We start from the raw sequence: 19,229 nt of genomic DNA on the forward strand, positions 1-19,229 counted from the left end.
ATGACTGTTTATGAAAGAATTGTTTAATATTTTCCGTGGCAACTTTGTTTAGTTAGCTTAGATATATAACTTCTTGTTCTTGATGTTCCAGGTCTCGGGAATTCTTCTTTATCAATTGTGCCAATTCCTGTTATTATTTTGTGTGTAGTGACCCTTGACCACTACCATATCAAGTTCAAGTATGTTTATTGAGACAAGAAAGAACTACATCTCAAAGGGATAGAGTAGCTTTGGCTATTTCTACCCCCCTATTACCATATAAATACCTTCTACAGTTGGGTTGAAAGTAGAAGACTCGCTTATAGAGAGCACCACAGCAGAGGACTATGTCTGCTATTTTTAAACAATGCTGTTTGTCGACCAAATTGTATTTTGGCTATTTTTCTGCCATGTTCCCCCTTTTTTATTTTTTTATTTTCTCAACACAATTTATACTTTAATCTTAATTAGTATTAAGTTTTAGTCTTTAGTGTTTTCCTGCCCGAAACGCTTTGCGTAATAGTGGCTTTAGGCATTGTGTGTATTAGCTCTATCTATAAATCCATCAATGTTTGTATCACACCCTGTATGTATGTACTTTACCTGAATAAACATTTGAATTTTGAATTTGAATTTGATAACCCTCTGCAAGACCTCTCTTAACAAATAGCAGAGGTCTAAAACTTTAATAAATTATTAAAGCTTTTATTTATTAACATGCATAGGTATACACAGGGTCGTAGGCGAACATATGTCATATACCACCCGTAGGTATACTTGTGGAAACTGAGTACCTAAATGAGCCACAGGGACGTTAGAAAGAACTTTTTCAGTGTCAGAGTAGTTAACAGATGGAATGCACTAGGAAGTGATGTGGTGGAGGCTGACTCCATACACAGTTTCAAATGTAGATATGATAGAACCCAATAGGCTCGGGAATCTCTACACCAGTTGATTGACAGTTGAGAGGCGGGACCAAAGAGCCAGAGCTCAACCCCCGCAAGCACAACTAGGTGAGTACATCAATGTGCCACTATCCTACATGAAGAATTACAAAGTGTAAATAAAAAACTAGCTATAAGTTCATTTAATATCCTAATGACAGTTTAGTTCATTTATTATGCACCCCATACCCATGACATGGTTTCCCCCCCCCCCCCCCCAAACAAAAAAAGGTCTGGGAATTTTTTATATTTATGATCCTTTAATTGTGATATCTGTTCCAAATTCACTATACAAATATAAATACTTATATATAATATTTTAACTGTAATCCTGTATTTTTATAATTAAAGTATTGTTATTATTATTTAATGCTTAAAGGCCATTTACGCTTCCTTATATCAGAGTAATTATTGAAACATAAACAAATACACTAACGATCCTTGACGGCGCTGACTGGCAGACACGTCCTCGGCCGTTGCCCAGTTATTCGGCCAAATATTTTTTTTTTAGTTAAACGAGAAGGCGAAGAAGCAGCAGACAGCAAATATGTGAAATACCCACGTAAACGACGAGATGATGGAGTGTTGAATTTGGTGCTTGATGTAGTGTGTGGTGTTGTATAGGTACTGTAGTGGGAATAGGGAGGTCTGGGGTTAAACAGAACTAAAACGCAGTCACCAACAGCCATGGATGAGATGTCGGGTTGCGTAAAGTCCCTGTTAGACAACGATGAAGAATTGTTGCAGGCAGCAGTGGATACCCTGTTAAAGGTAATATTAATTATGTGACAGGCATGAATGCTCCATGACTCAAAAATGATATTTAATCTAAGTCTAGTCTAAGTAATCTTTAAGTCTATTTAACACAAGGGGACACAGGTGGAAACTGAGTGCCCAAATGAGCCACAGAGATATTAGAAAGAACTTTTTTAGTGTCAGAGTGGTGGACAAATGGAATGCATTAGGCAGTAATGTGGTGGAGGCTGACTCCATACACAGTTTCAAGTGTAGATATGATAGAGCCCGATAGGCTCAGGAATCTGTACACCTGTTGATTGACAGTTGAGAGGCGGGACCAAAGAGCCGGAGCTCAACCCCTGCAAACACAACTAGGTGAGTACTCAGTTTGACAAGCATGACCAGCAAATTCTCATAAAACATTTTGGTAGACAACACCTTTTACAGAATGTTGTTAATAATATATTATAGGAACACTATGTATTTCTATATTCTTATATAAATAACTACTAGTGATGAATGAAACGAACAACTAACTTTATATAAAGTTTTTTTTAAAGTGTGCAAGATTGACCTGTAGAATATATACATATATTATTTGGTGTAACAATATTTTGGAAAACATAGATCATCAATAGATGGCTCTTAGTTAAACTACTGAAAATATCAAACTTTCTTTGGCAATGGATAAATTGTAAAAACAATATGTACTGTACTATGTAAATGTGTTGTTGTTTTCTGGTAAATGGTAGAAAAATGATACACAGAAGGGTCACCTGGATTTAGAGTCATGCAGGTAAACACTTTCATACTAGGTTTTGAAAACCATACCAGGTTTTTTTGAAATTCATATCAGGGTGAATTTCAAAGTTACATGGGTTGAGAACTTGAATAATCCTGACTAAAGTGACACAGTGGTAAAACACTCGCCCCATGCTTCGCAAGCAATTTGGCCTGGGTTTGTATCCTAGGTGGGGAGGATTGACTAGGTGCCAATCCTTAACTGTATGACTCTGTTCACCCAGTGGTGAATGGATACCTGTACATGGTTGTTAAACAAATTGGTGGGTCGTGTTCCGGGGAAAATTAGGATTAAGGACCTGCCTGAAATGCTGTGTGTTTTATATGGCTTTGCAAGATTGTAAGAACTCTTGTATATATAAATTAAAAAACAATTAAAAAAAATAATGCACAGGTTTAGCTGGGCTCCTATTGACACTACATTCTTGTGTTTTATTATCTTTTGGGGGGAATTTTTCTTCATCACTATACTGTACATACCAAACATTCTGAATTACCCAGTATGTTCTGAATTTGTGGCTGGAAAAAAAGGCATTTTATTGAGTAATGATTAGACAAAAAGGACTTTTGGAGGTCTTTGATACCGAACCTTATTTTTCTCATACAATATATTGTTAAATTTTATTTGTGTGTGTTTAGATTTGCAAGATCATAATCCAAATACAAATTGTTGCAACTTTTTCCTTTTCTCTACATCCCAAAGTTACAATGGGCTTACCTTTATCCACTATATTTTGTACCACTTTTGGATATGTAGCCAGTTCCTTATAATCACTTATATGCTTAAAATAGCAGTTTGTTTGCATGATTTATCCTGATTTTTTAATTTTTATACTTTTCAGTTAGTTCGTCACATTCGTTTCACTAGTCTTGTACATTATTACATTCAAAACTTGAACCAGCCTGTTTTAATTGAACCAGCATTAAAACAAAAAAAGAAATCTTTGCCTTCCTGCCCTGTGACTGAAACAGAACAGTAAGAGTCATCAGATTTTTATGCTGTATAATTATTTAACATCATTTTCTTATTTTTTGTCACTATTGTTTTACTATATAAAGTGTCTGGGTACATAAAACTTGAGCCTCCCTGAATACATCACTGGATAGTGAAGAGCTTTGCCATCCATCTGCAGAATCAACTTAAAATTCAGCAGTAGTCTGTTGTGTACATAATGTTTATCTCAAAATGAAAGTCTGGTCCTGGCCATTTATACTGCTCTCCATATTTTTCTCTCAATAAAGTTTCCATCATAATTTTTCTTAAAGTTAGACAGATTGAAGAGCACAGTCAGACCTTTCTTAACCACCTTAAATACATATGGTATACCAGAAGATTACGTATCTAGACTCGGTGTTGTTTACAGTCTGCCTAAACATAGCCTTAGCTAACCTATTATGTTACCCACTTTTCCATATTTTTTGGAATTCACTAAGTTAAATTTGTTTCTAGATTGCAGAGAACATATTGAAGGATCCATCAAATGAGAAATTTCGCAGTGTGAATCTGAGCAGCAGTGTAGTGGAGCAAAAGTTGATTCCTGCCATAGGTGCCTTGGAAGTTCTCTTCCTCATGGGATTTGAGGAGGTAAGATTGTGTGCCCTCTACTTCGAAAGTCATGTTTATATTTACTTTTGAAATGGCTTCTGAGCTATTCCCAAGGCAATTGGATTCCAATCTGTTGCTATGGAAGCATTGGAAGAAATCTGTCTAGCCTTGCTAAGTACTGTACAGTACTCTTCAAACTACAACTTTCCCATTATTCCACTACCCCTGACCACCAGCAGATGGCAACACCTTCAACACCAGGTCCCCAACTTTGAGCCCTATTAGATCAGCAATTACTGCAACCCGTTCTCGCACTTGCTTTTAGTCAATACTGTATTGGCTTATTTAATAAGTGCATATATGACATACTAATTGATTGTGAATATTTTAGTTTACCTTGAAAAGCTTCATAGAAAACATCGACCTCATCTAACCTTCTTAGTATGTTAAGATAAGCATCTTATTGCTTCTTATTTACAATTATTACTTAACCTATCAACGGTATAGGTTAAGTAATAATTGTAATTAAGAAGCAATAAGATACCTATCAACGGTATAGGTTAAGTAATAATTGTAATTAAGAAGCAATAAGATGCTTATCTTAACATACTGAGAAGGTTAGGTGAGGTCGGTGTTTTCTATGAAGCTTTTCAAGGTAAACTAAAATATTTACAATCAATTAGTATGTCACATATGCACTTATTAAATAAGCCAATATTGACTATAAGCAAGTGCGAGAACGGGTTGCTTACTCATAGTAAAACTATTAAAATGTGCAACATTACTTGGACGCTGCATTTTTTACATAAATGATATAATCAGGGGTGCTATTGTGAGTGAAAATGTCAGGTGCTCCCCAGCAGTGTCTTTGTAATACATTTTCCCTCTACAGTACTGTACTGGGAAATGAAAATGGATCTATCAATGAGTTTTAATTTAAGGTCATTCAAGAGGCAAGCAAGGAAGGCTTAAGTATTTACTGTAAGTTGGAATTGATAAAGACAGAAATGTAAGAATATAGTAAAGTACTTTAGTACAAAAACAAAACAAAAAAAATTAGATTTAAACCTTCACTCTGCAAAATTGCTTGTTTCAGGGAAATGATAAGTTGATTCTTCCAAAAGATGATCCACTCACCAATTTGCGTACATACCGACAGCAGCTGCTAAAGTTGAAGCAAGAGCGATTGAAGAGATCCCCAACAACTGCTAAAGGAAGTGTCTCAAATATTCTGACTCCTGAATTACAAGTAAATAACATAGCCTACTCGGGTATTTTTTTATTGTAGTTGTAATAGTGGTAATTCCTAATACTGTAACAGTATTACAGTACAGTACTATATATAACATTTTATCTCAAAAGGATAAATTATCAATAAGTGAAAGAATACAACAATAGATGACAATCTATCAAAGGTCATTATAGGTACATTTCAGAGTACAGGTTACAATTTTGTCAGACATTGGGGAAATGGCTTGAGATATCTTTCTTGAAGAATATAATTCAGCTTTCACTTAATTCACATTTCTGTTAGAACACTACTGCTGGGATCCAATATTAAACTAGGACAGTGATGCATGTTAGGAAATTAATATTTTTTTAATGGTATAGTTGGCTTGAAAATATCCATCAAGAAGTAAGTTAGCATTGTAGAGTGTTGAGTAAAGTTACTCAAGAAAGCAAAGTCCTTATAATGAAAAGAGGTTAACTTAGCCATGATAAAACACAAAGCAGGGATGTGTGAACCTTACCTTGAGATGGTTTCAGGGCTTAGTATCCCTGCGGCCCGTCCTCGACCAGGCCTCCAGTGTTGTTGGACACCCCTTACCTTATGGTTACCTTGTGTTGGTTTCGGGGCTTAGCGTCCCTGCTGTCCCTAGTTAATCAATGCACATACTAAGAGCATATCATTGTATTATCATAAATTCAATGTTGAATTAACATGAAATAACATTGATAATGTTGATTCAATGTTGAATTATCATTATTCTTGGATAGTGTGCCCAATGGGTAATGCTAATTTGTTATTTACAATTTTTATAGCAGAGAAAATTGAGCAAAGAATTTCAAAGAAAGTGTCAATAAATTAAAGAGAAACCTAAAAGAGAGAGACAAGATACTGAAGATGTTTGCAGATCATGTTATGATGTTTTCTTTGGGGATGTCCTACAGTTCCTGGAGCTATCGGGCTAATGTGTGATATATTAGACTGGGACAATATTCTATGGAGTTCAGCCTACCTGGGACCACGAGCCAGAACCTGGCCTCTCGGAGAAGTTCAGGGAGTAATGGCCCTGGAAAATCCCCCTGTGGTTGGGGGTTTTCCTTATCTGCCATCGACTGGGGTTAGGCACCCAGAATGGTAGGCATAACAAAACAATCCCCACATGGTAAGAAAATTAGAACCAAAAGCCGAAAAAAAGGCAGAACTCCCTCCAATCCCAAGGAAACAAGCAAATGCCACCCTCCACTGCTGCCCTACTCATCAGTGCAGCCCTTCTCTCCTCGAGAGGGGGAGGAGGGAGCCCTAGGCCTCCCCGCGCCGGCTACCTAGCACTCTAGTTCGTTCGCTAATGTGGTCCGGGGGTGGATGTCTTCTCTGACCTCGATTTCCAAGGCAGTATTGTGCGGTCATGGCAATCCTTGCAGTGTTGTTGTGTGTGGTGGCCAGGTGTCCTCATCAGTGCTGGGGCTGCATGAGCTTAGGGGCATCCTTCCCTAGGCACCCTGTGAGTACTGCCCTTGAATGTTGGGGCTCCCTTCCCTGGTGCATTCGGGAAAACCATTTCCATAGAGATTTTTGCTGTTCGGCATTTATCCTGCCCTTGGGGCCAGCTGGGGTTTCGTGGCCCTTGTTTGGTCATGGGTAGGGAGTGGTATCGTGCTGTTTGGGGCGTCAAGGTGTTGTGCAGCCTGCCTACCTACGCGGCGGCTGGTTCCTGTTTCCTCTGAGGACGTTGTACTTTTGCGGGGCTTTTCTTGTTTTTCATCCTTGGAGGGGGGTCTGCCTGGTGTGGCTATAGTTCAACTTATAATATTTTGGTGGCCCTCTGCTAGTCCCCCATGATTGTACACATCACACGGGTTTCAATGTTTTGATCTTCTCCTTGTTAGCTTTGGGTCTTAATCGGTTTGCCCGATTAAGTCCCAAATGCTACACCTTGCCCGGGCTTCCTGTAGCAGTCAACCTACGAGCCTTGCAAAACCCTGTAGGGGCTCGGTGGACCTATGGATGCGTCTTCCGAGTTCCAGCCCGCCAAGTGCGGGTTCGAAGGTTGCTGTGTGCCCTTGTCTCAGAGTGACAGTCATCTCTTTTGCCTCCGTCATGCTGCCTGTTGGGTCAACAACATCTTTGACCCGGTGTGTTGCAAGTCGTGTTCTCTGCTTGTTCTCCAGTACTATTCTGATGACATTACTGTTAGAGTACAGGCAGCATCCATGTTGCATGCTAGATTTAGGTTGCTGCAACGTGCTAATGAGTTGGTAATGAGACTTGGGCAGCTTTGGGGGCTGTCCCATTTGTGTTGGGGATGGAGGCATTAGAGCCAGTTCCTCCTGCCGAGGCTTCTGGGTCCCACCAGTAGACCTTCTTTTCAGTCTTTCCCCCTGGACTGTGCCTTTTCTTCAGGGGTAGAGGGTATGGGGGTCTGCTCTGCCCCGGTTCCCAACTTGGGGGATCCCAGGGCTGGGGAGGAGTCGACCCTTTGACCCTGCTAGGGTGTTGGTGCCCTCTTCGTGGGGCTTGTTGTTGCAAGGGATGGGGGTTTTCTTACCTCCCTTCCCTGTATGTGTATGATTTAGGGTCGGATCCTCCCTGGGTTCGGTTCCAGGGTCTCTTGGGTTCCTCAGCCCTGTCCTTCTGGAGGTTTTCTGCCTCTTAAATCTCTCCCAGAGAGGTTCGGGAAGCTCTTCCTGCGTACCTCCTGCGAGACCCAGATTCCGCCTTCGTGATGGATCCGTCCTTATTTGAGTTCGGTTCTTCTTTCCCGTATTGAGGTTCCGGAGTCTTTTTGGCTGGCAGACTGCCCATTCTTTTTGTTGGGGGCATGGCATGGGTTCTGTTGGACCCCACTCTTGAGTAGCGAGAATCTTCTACAGGTTTACCTGGGGGGCAAGTTTGGGGACCTTAATGCATGCTTGTTTGCCCCTGTGCTTTCTTGGGATGTTGGCCTTGTGCAGTTGCACATGCAGGTTTCTACCCTTTTGGCATTCTTGGTTGCTGAGGACTTGCGCGCCCGTGGGCATTTGGCTTCAGTCTTGCGCTTCTTTTCCCTTCTCGAGCTGTCTTCGGCCTGGCTTCAGGAGGATGTGGAGGCGTTGAGTGCTGGGCCTTTGTCTGGTGTGCTGTCCTCAGCGGCTCAGGCATCAGCAGTGCTGTTGAAGCTGTTTGTGCCTATCCTTTAGAAGGCGGTGACTCTTAGAAATGTGTTTCTTGTGTGTGCTTAGAAATCTGTTTGTATTTCTAGGTTTTAATAAGAGGAATATATTTTTTTCCAGGAGAGGGAGTTAAAGCTTAGATCAAATCTTATCAATGAATTTGAGAGAGTTCTCATATATGAGAGCCCAGCAATCCAAGAAAAAGCACGACATATCATGCCAGTCCAGGATTTACATGAGCGAGCAAGAAGCAAACTGTCGGCAATAAATAAGGAAGTAAGGAAAGATGAAAAACCAATGGATTTCCAGGTATTTTATTATTTTCTATCCTTGTTAGATATTGCATTTATTAGTTTTGTAGTTTGTTATTGTGGTGTTTTCCATCTCAAAAATGATCTTGGGAAATCACTTCAAAATGTCTCTATTCTTTATAATAATGTCATTAACATATATTTTGAGCATTTTGGCATTATATGTACAGTACAGTATAGTGAAAATTTTACATAGCACTGTAATAGTCTTATTAAATGAAAATTGAATTTATTAAAGTCTTATTAAATTAAGTCTTATTAAATGGAAAATTGAAGTGTTGAAAATCCAGCATGCTCAGCGCCAAGGAAATTAATCTTAACAAATTTTAGATACTGTTACTATAACTTGCATGCTAGCTGAACACACAGTGTAACTTTTCATGTTTTGTATATTATGCAAAATATATTCAGTAGTAGGTATTAAAAAGCATTATTAGTTATCCCAGAAGTGTAGCTTTATGGTTTTTTCATATTTATTTCTTCTCACAGGTTTTTGTTCAAAATTTTTAGAAAATCTCATCGTATTTACTTGTTACTTAAAATACTTGAGTCTGACTAAAAATGTATTGGTGCTGGTAGTATCCAGGCAACGGCAAGTTTACAGTGATAGCACTTCCATATTGTAAACAAATTCAGCCCTGCCTGACCAGTGCCATCTGCCATATTTACACAACAACATACAATTCATGAAATAAAACACTGGAGAAGTAAAACCCCCCCAAAATACTGATAATAGTTTATTAAAAAAAAGACCATATGAAACTATTAATAATATACGGTAAACACTTTACATCAACAGATTTATATTCACAGCAAAAACTCTCCTGACCTTATACAGTATCAAAAATATTATGTGATAACTGCTTAAAGTAAAAGTTGCATGCAGAAGTCCACTAGTATCCTTCGTATTCACTGTTCTCATCCCTTGCATCACCAAATATATTCTAGTTGTCTTGATTAAGCATATCGTCATATGGATAATTTTAATCTTTATCCATTAACTTGTCCTTTTAAATACCATGTAGTACATCACATTTTGAAGTACTGTACAATATAAATCCCCAACGGCCAAAATAATCATAGTAGTTTGCAAAATTGCTGTTCCTTTTTGCTATTTGTGGTTCCATGTTTAGGTTAGGTTTGGGTAATTTGGTACACCATTTTTGTAACATTGTGACTATATTGTAATATGGCTGTATCTGCAGCCACATTACAATGTAGCCAATTGATGATCAATTGTATTGAGAACCAGATTTTGGATGTTCCACTGTATGTCACATTTGCATTTCCTCTTATAGGACTGTGTGCTAGTGGAGCTGTTAGCATGGTTCAAGAATGATTTCTTTAAATGGTTTGACTCGCCAACATGCCAACAGTGTCACTGTCAAATGACAGCTGAGGGTTCCAAGCCTCCCACAGAAGATGATCATGCTTGGGGAGGGAGCCGTGTTGAAGGATATTGTTGTAAAGTAAGTTATTAGCTATAAATGATACCTAGTACACTATATTTGTTGCCTCATAGAATTTCTAATCTAATCCTACTGTAGCGCTGTGATACTAGAGCTCAAACATGCCAGAGATCATTACCTTGCTTTTAAAATGATAAATCTTATGACTGTCTTCTTTCAAAACTGCATATTTATATGCAGCATCAAATCATAATTATAGCACTCATAAGAGGCACTGATGATTCTGAGAGTTCAGTGAGAATATAAACCAAGTTTGCAATACTGTATTTAAAAATATTTTCATAATTCCATCATTTGAACTCAAAACAGGGATTTGTGATTACAATTATTAATAGCCAAAGAAAAATATTGCTTCTGAATCTTTTTTTCATGCTATTGCTTTTTTTACAGGACTGTGGTACTGTTGACCGTTTTGTACGCTATAACCATCCTAGCAAACTTTTAGAAACAAGACAGGGGCGTTGTGGAGAATGGGCAAACTGCTTTACCCTTCTATGTCGTACTCTTGGGATGGATGCAAGGTATGAAGAACATAATGTATAACTGAAGCCTGAATATTTTGCTTAATCTTGGGTTCACTGCAAGCCAAGAGGTAACACATGCCATCTCACAAATGGAAAATTGAAAAGAACCATAACAGTGAGTATAATAAATACAGGAAGAGATTTAATTATGGTCGTTGCACAAAAATAGAAATGCCAGAGAACTGGCACAGTGTAATTGTCATGAATCTCTTTAAGTTGAAAACCAAATAAGATTTGTATATTTACATACTAATTAGGATTTTTTAGCCTTATCTGCATACTGTTTTCAACAAGATTTGCTGACCAAAAAATTTAAACCAAAACTGAATCACCCTACAGAAATGATTGGTTTAGGAGTCTACTTAAATGTAGACCAGTTTTCAACAGTGTTTTCCAGAGATGTAATGATTATTAGTTAATGTTCAGTTTGGGGATTCATGTACAATGAAAGACTGATTTTATAAGTGCCATGTTATTCATAACTATTTTCAAGAAGGCATTGAATAAATTTTCTATAAAATGTTCAGCAGCATTCACATAAGAGTCGTATGTTTACAAAATGGTCACATACACACCAGAACTAGAATTGAAATAGAAAGTGTGAGCTGTCACATTTGACCTAATAAACACTATCTGAGGCCTAATATAGTACATATGTGTGCTATACTAGGACTAGGAATATGTCAGTTTGGGTTTTAGCTTTATTTTTCCAGATTCTATAAAATGAATAGTACCAAATTCAACTGTCTAATTATCCATTACATTAATATATGTATGATGGTCCATGTAGTTACTAAAAGTACTGTCTAAACAGGAGGATGGGGTGTCGTACCATAAGGTAGTGTACTTGGCTACATGTTGTGGAGTATTCTCTTGAGTAATTACTAGTGTTCATGAAATAAAGTTAACCTGTCATGGCTCCTGGTTCATACTGTGCATAATGTGATATTGACATTAAGTAAACTTTACACCAAATGGAAAACTAATATAATTACATTAAATAAATCAGTTTCTAAATCCAGGCTTCAATGAATTGATGTACAATAACAATAACAGCTTTTACCTTGCAGCTTCATTTAAGAATATCTGTGCCATTCCTCTTGAACCCTAATTTTAATTTAATTAAAAGAAGGAGCTAGTTTCATAACAGCTTAAAATCCTTCCAAACCCTTCCTTGGTATCAAAAGAGACTGTCAAGTGAAGGCTCGTATCAGTTACTCATTTGCCTACCTGGCTATCCACTTTGAATGCCACCAGGTGATGTACATAATACTGTACATATGGGTAATGCTTCACTGTTCATGGCAATGAGGCTTTGCATGTCCCCAGATTCTTTCTGGCATGTTTCCTCAGTTCAGTGCTGTTGGTGCATAACAGTGACTTTGCCCTTGAGCCCATACCCTAATCATTCCTATCCTCTTGAGTATTGTGATGTGATTTAGATGATTGATTCTGTGTCCAAGGTCTTTTTCAGCCACTTCCTTAGCCTGTGTGTTGGTACAGTAACTTGTTTTGTGTACCCCTAGTTTGGGTCTGTATCTGTTGCCCCGTATTTATGTCTATGTATATCTCTTTATGCATGTAGTTGTATTGGAAGGGTGGCTACTAATTTATATGTGACTTGTGCTAACCAGAATGTGTTGATAATGAACAATAAAACTATATTTTAAGATGAATTTCAGATGTGTAATCATTGTAATATGTCAAAAGAATTTTTCATATTTCAGGTATGTGCATGATTATACTGATCATGTTTGGACTGAAGTTTACTCACAGTCTCAAGGTCGATGGTTACATGCTGATTGCTGTGAGAATAAGTTGGATAATCCACTTATGTATGAACATGGCTGGGGCAAGAAATTGACATACATTTTTGCCTTTTCAAAAGATGAAGTTGTAGATGTTACCTGGCGATATACCACTAAACAAAATGAGGTACTCAAAAGAAGAAATGAGTAAGTATAATTTTGTGTTCTTGTAAACTAGACCCAACTTTTGTGTTGTCATCCTTATCTGTGGGTTTATAAATTGGTTCTTTTTATGTTTAAACTTCTGATGTCTTTCTTTTCTTGGGATTCTTAACCATGGATGTCAGTAGCAGTCTGCAGTAGTTAACAGTACAGTATAAGTACTATATTTTGCCCATCTGGTTTCCATACACAATCTCCTTCCCACTTCTCCCATGGGACTTCTCCCATCTGTATTCCTTTACTGTGTATTCCTTTTCAAGCTGCTTTTCCTGTACATACTGCATACAAAAATTGCTTGCTTGTATGAGCGTGGCTCTTCTTCCTTCTGACTGTTGCTTTTCAGAGGTGAACTTGCCCAGCATTGGTCAACCTTGTCAATACTGTAGTTGAGTCTCAGCTGCACTTTCGTGGTAATTTCCAGTAATAGCATGTTTGGGGGACAGCTTTGCACCTTTTGGCAGACTTTTACTTGGAATGCCCAGACCTTTGGTTAATATTGTAGGCTCTTGTATGGGATTTGTTTTCTGTTCTTCCTCCAGTATTTCTACATACTGCATGTTGTTGATTTCCATCCAGCCCCATTCTGGTGATATTGAAGATTTCTCAATACAACATATCATTCTTGACTAGAGTTAATGTTCACATCCCTGTTCAAGAATATGGATGACTGCTGTCTTTTGTCTGCCAGGTAGTGCTGAGACAGTCGTGACTAATTTCTCTGCATCTTCAGGATACCTACTGTAATACCTGCTTCCTGAAAGTTTTGAATGTGATGCACCATCTATCCCTTTCAGACTCAACATCCAGAATGTTCACAGGACTGACTAGTGGTTCTTCTGGCACTTTGGCTTAAGAAAATCAATGCCCTGGCCTACTTCAATGACTGGTTGGTTTGGGTTCCTAGTCACAAGTCTTGTTTGAAAGCTATGATTCATTGTTGTGCAAACTGGAAGGTTTATTTTTGTTTAAGTTAACTAAGGACCAGGTCTTGTTGACTCGGTGTCATCAGTGATTGGTTTGGGATTCGGGAATGCCGTTGTGCTGAAGACCCGACATCATGCTCGTTTGCTTGTTTTCTTTGAGGAGTTCTGTCCACACGTTTGACTTTTAGTAGTAGTTTCAACCAGAATAGAGGTTTGTTTTGGGATACTTACCTTCCTGGGTGCCTGACCCAATCGATGGCAGACATAGAATGCTCCAAATCACATGTGCATTTCTATAGGCCATTGCTCCTCATGCTTCTCTGAGGAGGGCCAGGTTCTGGCTCATGGTGCCCGGTAGGCCTAAGAACTCCATTCACACTGATGCCAAAGTCTAATATATTCATATCAGCCTGGATATGCTCTGGGGAGCCTCCGGGTCTCATCCAGAAAATGGCGTTTTATTACATTCAACGTTGGTTTTTTGATAAAGAATGAGTTGCCTGCCTTTCAGGGTACACTTCGAGCTAAGGCTTGGTTGATCCATCACTGTTCATTATAAAAATCTTCCTGATGGCTTCTGTACTCTTTATATATGAACTTTTATGGGGTGTTACATACATACTCTGTTAATTTACTCCCTATATTTTGTTATCCTGCTCCAGTGATTGCCTGTCGTGGTTAATTCAACAAGTGATGAAGTTCAGCTAACCAAAGGCATACCCCTTGGGCATGTGATCATGGCCTTAGGAAACATGTTGCTTAAGGCTAGATGAATGTTTTACATTGTGTATTCATGTGTATCTGGCATTAATGACCTTGTTACATTGTCAGAATAAATATTGACCAATCGTCAGTCAACAGTTCTCTTTCGTAACACAAGCAAAGAGGTTCATGCTTACCAGCAGTGAGTATGTGCTCGGTTAGCCTAAGTAATTAAAGAAATATTAAATTTTTCTTTAACAGAATGAAATAGATTAGGCTTTCTTATAAGAATTTCTTCAGAATATCTTTAGCCATAAATAATGCCCAATTTGGGAATCCTGTTTATAAAATGAAATGTGTGTATTATACATATATTTACATTATTATATAATTATTATTTCAACATTTGTTTTTTTCTAACAGTTGCAGAGAGACATGGCTAGTGTCAACTTTAAGGGATATTAATAAACAGCGGCAGGCAGCGTTCTCCGAAGCAAAAAGACATTTTCTGGAGTATCGCCTTGTATCAGAGATTGCTGAATTCTTTGCCTCTAATCGCACCTTGAAAGAGTGTAAGGATAGCTTTTGGGTAGATATCATAATTGTAAATACATTTAAAACAGGAAAGAAGAAACTGTACAATAAATATACTAATAATTAAAATTAGAGCATAAGGATATAAGAAACTGCAGAAGACCTATTGGGCTATATGAGGCAGGTCTTATTTATATCCAAGGGTTTTGTTATACTGTTTTATATAAGATACGTAAGAAGTTAGTATCTAGCATTGTGCCCTGGTTATGACTGTGCAATAAAATGTTTAACTCTAAAAGTATGTGTAATTAAATTTAACTCTTTTTAAAACAGCGGAAAATGAGGGAAGATGTTCTGGCTCCTTGTCTTGGCGTTTAGCAAGGGGTGAAACACAGGCCATGGGCAACTCAAGTTACACCTTCCAGCTTAAACAAGAAGAAATTGAGAAAAAAGAGTTTATGGTGAAGTACTCATCAGCTAGAGATGAATATATGAGAGTTTCAGCTGGTGAAGTAATAAAGGGTTGGCATGCTGGTATCAAATCAGCAAAAGATATCATAAGGAAACATGAAACTGACTGGAAAATGGTATATATTACACGAAGAGGCAAGTTTATGGCTGTTCTGGATTCCCCTTTTTTATTGTTTTTGTTAATATTAGTTAATCTTAATGTATCTATTGGTTATGCAGTATCAACTTTAATGCATTATCTTTATATCTGAATAGTTATTTTCATACAATATGTTATATTGTTGCAAATTAGTCTGTTTAAATATTTAATGATGTGATTATTTGAGAATGTCATTTTACAAATTGAAACTTAGTGTTAGTAAAGTGAAGCTTACTATTTAAAATGGAGGAGAGAGAAAAGCTGGACATTTATTGATTTAATTTTTTCTAGTACCGTACATAGGGATGGCCACCTGTAATAAATATCAGTCCTGTTACAGATATTTTCAAGACTTTTTTATACTTGCAGAAAGGAGCAGTATTGGTGAAATAAGCTGGATAGTGGATTGGTCCAACACAGGATTAAAGGCTGCTTCAATATTGATTGTGTTTCAGCATGCCACATTTGAAAATGGCAGTGTTACATGGCAGCTTTGTACTGGAGACAAGTGTTTCTTGGGCAACAAAGGTACCACAGTAGCTGTGAAGCTAAATTGTGTGTTTTGAAGACTTTTGAATGAATAATGTTATCAAGATGCTTCTAGCGTACACAGTTTGATTTTAGGCAAGGGGTTCCTTTACTAGCTAAGATGTTAGGTGATGCTTATCAAAAGCATTACTATAATGTCATTAACATGTTTTTCTTACTTTTTCTTTAAGTAGTGACAGGTTAGTTAAAATATAAGTATATTTTGGTAGCAGTCTTTCTTTTAAACATATTTCGTTGAAAATGACAGAAAGTTTTAGATTTATGATTCTGGCACGAATCTTCTCAATATTCCCTTATGTTTTTCTTCACTGAAGCAGGAAGATTAAAAATTAATTCTACAAAAGTTCATTTTTACTTATTATTTGAGTAACGCCTAGTGATGCATTTCGTAAGGTCTCGCCTCACATTCTCAAAGACAAATTCTTCTGTGTTAGCACCTGATTATATCCTCTAATACCCCATTATATAAGACCCCATTAATGCCTCATGTATGCCATTCATCCATGTCACCTACCACCTCACCATTAAAGGATATAATCAGGTGCTACCCCCCCCCCCCCCCCTAAGTCATGCAACCATAAAAGTAGCAATGTTGGTATGACAGAGGATGATGGAGTGGATTTGTGTGGGTAATTGAGACACTAAATTTGAGACTTAGAATGCTGTTCATAAGATCAAACATTCATAAGTGGGAAAAATCCTGTAATCATTGCACCCTATCCATTTATTAAACCTATTTTTGTTCTTTCTTTCTCCACCTCTATAATACAGCTTGATAATATCTGTCTATTGTGTATGTCTTATTAAATGTACTGTACTGTATTGCAAAAAAACATCATTTCTATTTCCAGAAGGTGTATTGGAGCTTACCGAAGGTGACTTGCAGCATGAAACAACAAAACTAGAATTATCAGCTCATCTTTCAAATGGTCAAGGAGAAAATGCCTGGCAACAGGCTCAACTCTTTCGTCAGTCAGACAGCTCTCTTGATCAATTCCCATTTCTTATACACATTAAATATTACTAAACTGTGTACATGGTATAGATTACACAGCTGAGGAAAGTTTTTATGAAGCTTTACAAAACTTGACATTAATTTAAGGAAATGGTTGTATGTCATCTCTACCTCACACCTTTTTAAAGTCTTGGTGATGCCAGTACAGTTGTATATACCATGCAATACTGTTTTCACTTTTGTACCTTGAGGTATGGTGCATCAGGCGCATAAATATGTCAAGAAGTCCTACAGTATATTTTGTCACACAAATTATATAAGTTGAGGCAATAATATGTAATGTAGTTCTGTACCCAGAGTAATAAATTATATAGTGATTATTATGGAAAGCAAATTTAACACTATTGTTACTAGACTTCTGTATTTTTATAAGACGCTACTTCATGTTTATCCATAGGTTATTTTATCTAGAAACACAATTTGGCTGTTACAGTTGTCGAATGTATTATTGTTAGTCACGTGACGGATATTTTCAAATAATACAGAATATTTTAATCTGCTCTGGGGGGTTTAATAAAAGCTTTGTGTTTGTATATACAAACTGGCTTTTGTGGACAACCTTTATGTTTGTAGTAAAGGATGCTGCATTTGTGAGATAAAAATTAAGGTAATTATTGTAATTTTATCTTTAAGGAAAATCTATGATATGTCTTTAGGCTGGCTAGGTTTGTGTGGCTTATCTGTCTTAATTGGTTGACATCCCAGTCTACGTATGTTCTCACAGAATCAGTCTCGGTCCTAGGCTGAGGACGGAACACATTGTTTAGTGAAAGGCCATGATCATTATCATTGAAATGCTGAAAACGAAATTTTTTTAAATTGTTGTACTATTCAGTTTGTGAGTAAGTATTTCTTGTTTGTCATTTCATTTTTTGGACTGTATCTAGTTATGGTACTGTATTTAAATAATTTTGTTGAAGATATTTAGTTTGCCAGTTACATAAAAGCACCATAAAATATCACTGTTGTTAATAATTTTGAATTATAATTTCTTTAAAATAGTTTTCCTATGGCTTGTTTTTCATTATCTGGTGCATACCTGGTGTGGGTTCTGGGAGTTCTTCTGCTCCTGGAGCCTGGTCTGAGGCCAGGCTTGACTTGTTGTTGCATTTTTATACATTAAGTAATGATTGCATTTGTGAAACCTCTTATCTTGCAGTATGATGCAATAATCAACTGTTTTAGACAAGTTTGTATCAGCCTTTTGCCAATATCAACACACACAACAATACACGTTGCAAAGGCAGGAGACATGATCATGGAATTTCTGGGCAAGGATGTTTGTATTGACCCTCTGTTCACATTCTTGATGAATATTGGTATTTTATATTTCATTTAAGATTTCTGAAATGGTGAATAACCACTTGACTTTAGCACTAAACTCTTTGCCCAAATCATCATAAAAAAATATCAAGGTGATTCTTGATTCAGATTGTGCTTGGCATCGGTGACACAAGAATTAAAAAACATTATCAAACTCTTAAAAACAAAGGGTTTGCATGACATCACTAATATTAAATTCTGTAATGAGTATTTGATGAAATTGAATCTCTATTGACATGAAATATATTTAAGTATGACATTCAAATATTATAAATATTTTCTTATACAGTAGACTTTAAGTTTGGTTCTTCAAGCAATTGTTGAGTGTTAAAAATTCAACTTAATTTCAATGAAAACAAATATTTAAAATGAGGCAAAACAGAAGATAACCATTGTTTTGATCAAATGCAGAACCCCAACACATGCAGTAAATAATATTACAACTGTATTAGTCATGGTATTTAAAGTTTTCCATATACTGTACTGTACTGTACAATATATTTGTGATATGAGTTCATGTCAAGTTGGAAATGAGCAAAATTAAGCTGTTCCATGAAAGTGTGTAGATGTGTAACAGAATATTGCATTAGGATGGTGGATAATGAAAGTTGTCTATACAAAAACCTTCAAGTTATTTTTTAATTAAAACCTAAAGCAAAATTATTTGTAATTAGCAACTGCAGTGTGTAATGCTTTCTTAAATTTATTTTTGAATTGAGTGTTGCAAAATAATGCAGTACTGTATGGACATCCTTGATTTGTGTAAATCAGCATGAATAAAACTTATACTGTTTATTGATTTTGTATTATTTTGGATATTTTATGTGATTAGTTTTGTTAACTTTATGGCAATGTGCTGCCTATCAAAAATGTCATGCAGTGAATGAGTTGATGGAGGACTCTTCCCACAGCCA

At 37.0% G+C, this 19,229-nt stretch overlaps 1 protein-coding gene across 2 annotated transcripts; it reads left to right on the forward strand.

Moving 5' to 3' along the window:
* Window positions 1–1,343: 1,343 nt before the first annotated feature.
* Window positions 1,344–19,110, forward strand: Pngl (N-glycanase Pngl). Of its 2 annotated transcripts, XM_069310748.1 has the most exons (12): window positions 1,354–1,694; window positions 3,305–3,438; window positions 3,913–4,047; window positions 5,105–5,257; window positions 8,506–8,694; window positions 9,995–10,165; window positions 10,556–10,686; window positions 12,417–12,644; window positions 14,708–14,856; window positions 15,152–15,424; window positions 15,798–15,956; window positions 16,829–19,110. In XM_069310748.1, exons 3-12 carry the CDS (start codon window positions 4,033–4,035, stop codon window positions 17,002–17,004), a joined length of 1,644 nt encoding a protein of 547 aa, XP_069166849.1. In that variant the 5' UTR covers window positions 1,354–1,694; window positions 3,305–3,438; window positions 3,913–4,032; the 3' UTR covers window positions 17,005–19,110. The 2 variants fall into 2 exon arrangements, with proteins under 2 accessions (XP_045625192.2, XP_069166849.1); XM_045769236.2 differs by lacking the exon at window positions 3,305–3,438 and having other exon boundaries at window positions 1,344–1,694.
* The last annotated feature ends 119 nt before the right edge of the window (window positions 19,111–19,229 follow it).

Source organism: Procambarus clarkii, chromosome 68 (assembly GCF_040958095.1).
Source record: "Procambarus clarkii isolate CNS0578487 chromosome 68, FALCON_Pclarkii_2.0, whole genome shotgun sequence".
Lineage (NCBI taxonomy): Eukaryota > Metazoa > Arthropoda > Malacostraca > Decapoda > Cambaridae > Procambarus > Procambarus clarkii.